Source organism: Bidens hawaiensis, unplaced genomic scaffold, assembly GCF_021521415.1.
Source record: "Bidens hawaiensis isolate Kalapana, Puna unplaced genomic scaffold, B.hawaiensis_p1.1 tig00022295_1, whole genome shotgun sequence".
Lineage (NCBI taxonomy): Eukaryota > Viridiplantae > Streptophyta > Magnoliopsida > Asterales > Asteraceae > Bidens > Bidens hawaiensis.
The window spans coordinates 143,240-147,717 of NW_027493461.1; the positions used below are offsets into that span (position 1 = coordinate 143,240).

The 4,478-nt window shown below is 37.9% G+C and overlaps 1 protein-coding gene across 1 annotated transcript; it reads left to right on the plus strand.

Moving 5' to 3' along the window:
• Positions 1 to 2,631: 2,631 nt before the first annotated feature.
• Positions 2,632 to 4,478, plus strand: LOC143565162 (transcription factor GTE4-like). Its single transcript, XM_077052221.1, has 4 exons — positions 2,632 to 3,961; positions 4,040 to 4,085; positions 4,174 to 4,254; positions 4,340 to 4,478. The coding sequence occupies exons 1-4, from the start codon at positions 2,648 to 2,650 to the stop codon at positions 4,399 to 4,401; spliced, it is 1,503 nt and encodes a 500-aa protein (XP_076908336.1). The 5' UTR covers positions 2,632 to 2,647; the 3' UTR covers positions 4,402 to 4,478.

Here is a 4,478-nt window from a genome sequence, read left to right on the forward strand (position 1 = left end):
ATCAGTAAAGCACATTGAATCCGATCATAATTAGTTTACACAAACCCTAGCCTAAAGTGATCACAATGGTATTTAGCCTAACATCGGCATAACGAATAACTCGCTTATCTGATGAAAGGATGGGATCATGGACTGATTGGACGAATTGAAAGCTCCAGGATGATGCAAAATCGTCTTAGGGTTCTTCTCTGGCTGCTAGAGAAAAAAATATCTCAAATGAAGGCTAAAAAAAATACTTTTAATGCAATTAGGTTTATTTTGCCCATTTTTGGCTTCCATCACGTAGCGCGAATGTCTTCAGTCTTGGTCCTACGCGTAACGCGAAGGACAAAATAGTCGGGCATAAGTATGGATTCTTCGCGTAGCACGAAGAATCACCTCCTAATCCCTTTGCGTAGTGCGAAGGGACCACTTGACAGGTATTTCTTGGCGTTTGCTTATTTCATGCATTGGGATGCGTGCAACTCAATTCCATTCTTCTAAGTCATCATTTCAAGCTCGTAAACAATACCAATAAGCATCATTATCGTCCAAAGACCTGAAATATATAAGCACGCTTGAAGTACAAATATTCACACACTAAATAAACTAAAACGAACATATTAATATAAGATTATACATGAATTATACCCGACCATCATGAGTTCGTACGTGCGTCTTAGAGTCATGTGTTGTTGAACACACTCTCATAACTTAAAACACTTGTACTAGGTAACAATTAACGAGTCAAGTGCTACTGTTGATTTTAAGAAAAGTCTATTACACGCTCGCCAGGTGACTTCATGCTTTTTCTACTTGTTTTTGGGAAGAGAAAGCACAACACTTTTCCTATACATGAGAACGCACAAAAAAATTCCCTACACTTGTTTTCGGGATGAAAACACAATACATTTGCCTATACTTGTTTTCAAGGAGAAAACACAGACGTATACATATACTAGTTTTCTAGAGGAAAACGCAGTAACTCGTTTTGGATTTATGTAATTTCTTATATATCACAAGTTTATACTAGATTCCCTATCTATCACATAAAGTCCTTACATACTTTGAACCGTTAGGATGGGATTGCGGGTAATATTGAGTAGTACTACTGGGTTTGACAAACCCCACCCGAGCTAGTCGCGCTAGCACGGCCGTGATGTCATGAAACGGGTGTTTTATTGACCTAACATACATGCGCCAGTGTTTGTAATAGACATGATAAGAAGACCTACTTACAGTCAGCTTCGGTTCAACTGTCTAGTAGCTTATAAACGGGTTAGCTATCCTGATATATTTGAGATGCACTAAATCTACATATGTTATATATACTACTTTTTACTATAACTTATGAACTCACCAACCTCATGTTGACCATTGAGTATTTATACTTGCTTAGGTTGTTAGGTGTGCTAAGGAGCGAGTTGCATGCATGTTTGGAGTCTCATTTATCTCATGAAGTCTTACTTTACTATGTTTTATATTTGATGGGTTATGCGTATTTAAGCAAATGGTTTATTATTTAAAACCATTTACCTTTACACTTATGCAAAACTTTTAGCTTGTTTGGTTTGATTTTTGTAATACTCCATTAGTCAAAATTTGAGGATATGACACCTGCCCCTACATGAGATTTTCATCTCATATGGCTCCTCAAAGGTCACAAATAAATCTAAGGACCCATCCATTATTCTTTTTCTTGATATGTTTGTGTGATAGATAGATATAAAATTAAATCCACTACTCCTACACACAAGTAAACAACAACAATAATAAATAAATAAATAAATAAATAAGTTGGTTTTAACTTTATTAATAAAGTATATATATATATATATATATTTATATATATAAAGACCAATCGCAAACACAAGCGCGTGCTCCATCTAACTCAAAACATTTCATCACCAACACACAAACACACACTTCGTTAGATTTGGGGCTCCTCAAGAACACCATCAAACCCTAATTTCTTTCTTTCTATTTCTATTTTTTTATTTTCCAATTTTCATTTTATTATTATTTAAAAAAAAAACCCAATTCCAATTTCCCCCTTTCGTTCCATCATCATCTTCATCTTCCCGTTGAAAACCCTAATTCAACCCAATTCCGTACAGATTTCAATCTCCGTAATCCTTCAATTCCAACCCAATTCAACCCAGATCTGACACTATCACCCAACTAATTGCAATCATACGCCTTCAATTTCACGTCTTGATGCTCAATTTCTCGTGATTTTGAAACCCTAGCTTCGTTGACCGGTTCGATTTCTTGATTTCTTTTGGGGGAATTGATAACCCGGTTCGGATTTGCGTAGATCTGATGCTAGGGTTCCGTTAATCGGAGTTCTAGCGTTTGAATTTGGTGGATTTTGTGAATTTTGTGTTTTGGTATATGTATGGATTCAGGGGTATTAGATGCTGATAAAATTAGCAAAGAGAAGAGCAAGTGGGGTGAAGGTAATAATAATAAAGTTTACACCCGACGCCCGACAACAACCGCCGTTGCCGCCGCCACCGACACCGTAAATAACGACCAAACCCTAGTAGTAGAACCGGGACCGTCCGATAATAATAATATTAATAGTAATAACGATAATGATACTAATAATAATGATGATGATGATCATTTGGTTGAAAACTGTGAGGCAGAAAAGGTGGTGGTTACGATGGTGGATGGTCGGGTGAAGATTAATATAAAGGCTGCGAAGTCGAAGGGTGAGATTGTTGAGCTTAAAGAAACGATGAAAACCGAGCTGGAACGGGTGAGACAGTTAGCTCAACGGGTGGAGGATAAGGAAGCTGAGTTAACCACGCTTTCGACGGAAGTTGTTACGGACGGTTTGGGATACAATGGTTTGCGGTATTCAGGTAATGATATGGTTGATAGAAGAGATTTACTTAGGGTTAATTCGGAAATGGGTGCGGGTTATATGAATAGTGGGATAAGGCCTTTTAGACAGTTAAGCGTATCGGTTATGAATAATAATAATCATCTTAATAATCATCATCATTATCATCATCATGGAGTTGGTGAGTTTTTGGAGAAGGAGAAGAGGACACCGAAGGCGAATCAGTATTATCGGAATTCGGATTTTCTTCTTGGGAAGGATCGGTTACCGCCTGAAACGAACAAGAGGCGTAAATCGAATAGTGGAAGAAAGGTTAAAGTGTCGAATAATATGTTCAAGAATTGTAGCAATTTGTTGCAGAGGTTAATGAAGCATAAACATGGGTGGGTGTTTAACGAACCCGTTAATGCACAACAGTTAGGGCTTCATGATTACCATGATATTATTAAGCACCCGATGGATTTGGGCACGATTAAGAGCCGACTTGCGCAGAACTTTTACAAGTCTGCAATGGAGTTTGCGGAGGATGTTCGGCTGACGTTTCGTAACGCGATGACGTATAATCCGAGAGGGCAAGATGTGCATGTGATGGCAGAGGTGTTATTGGAGATATTTGAAGAACGGTGGGCTTTGATTGAAGCACAATCGAATCAAGATTTGAGATACGGAATGATTTATGACGCAAACACACCGACTCCAACTTCAAGAAAGGTTCCTCATTTTGCGCACACGCCTGCGAGAATGTTGTACCGGTCAGAGTCTTTGAACTTGCCTGTGCTGACGAGGCCAACGCTTGCGCCAGCTGTCAGGACACCAGTACCGAAGAAGCCGAAAGCTAGGGACCCGAATAAGAGGAACATGACTTATGAAGAGAAGCAGAAACTTAGTACAAATCTTCAAAGTTTGCCTTCTGAAAAGCTTGATAATATTGTGCAGATTATTAAAAAGAATACTTCGCTTTCTCAACAAGACGGTGAAATTGAAGTCGATATTGATAGTGTTGATGTTGAAACGCTTTGGGAACTCGATCGGTTTGTCACGAATTATAAGAAGAATTTGAGTAAGCATAAAAGGAAAGCTGCACTTGCTGAACAAGCAAGGGTAGAAGCCGGTGACGTTAATCAGGCCGTGGTAATATATACAAATATTATCGTTTTATATTATTTTATTAAACAAAATCATGTTTTGACTATAGACGTTTAAATGCAGAATCCGTCAACGTCCGTCCCGGAGGCCTTGAAAGAAAATAAAACCAGTAAGATTTATCAAGAATTACATGATTTAATTTTATATGTTTGGCAATTCGGATGATTTAAAAGTCGTGTGTTTTGGTGTTTATGCAGATGAAACGGATCGTCCGAGTACACCTCCTAATGGCAGTAGTTCAAGCAGTTCTAGCAGTGATTCTGGATCTTCTTCAAGCGGTAATGAACTAATAATCTTAGCTGTTTTAAGGTAATAATTATATTTGGTCATAGTGTTTTAATTGTTTAGATGTTATTGTTGCAGATTCAGATAGTGATAGTTCATCTGAAGATGGATCAGATGCGGGTCATTCGCCTAGAACCTGAACGGTATAGATTAAGGTATGCGTGAATACATATTTTAAAAAGATACTATATATATAAGGCATGGAAATATAGGGTCA

What these genes read in the sequence shown, in the direction of transcription:
- LOC143565162 (XM_077052221.1), top strand. Translation starts at nt 2,648, where the DNA reads ATGGTGGATGGTCGGGTGAAGATTAATATAAAGGCTGCGAAGTCGAAG. An exon ending in GTGACGTTAATCAGGCCGTG is followed by an intron (nt 3,962 to 4,039) that starts GTAATATATACA and finishes GTTTAAATGCAG; the next exon opens with AATCCGTCAACGTCCGTCCC. An exon ending in TTCTGGATCTTCTTCAAGCG is followed by an intron (nt 4,255 to 4,339) that starts GTAATGAACTAA and finishes TTATTGTTGCAG; the next exon opens with ATTCAGATAGTGATAGTTCA.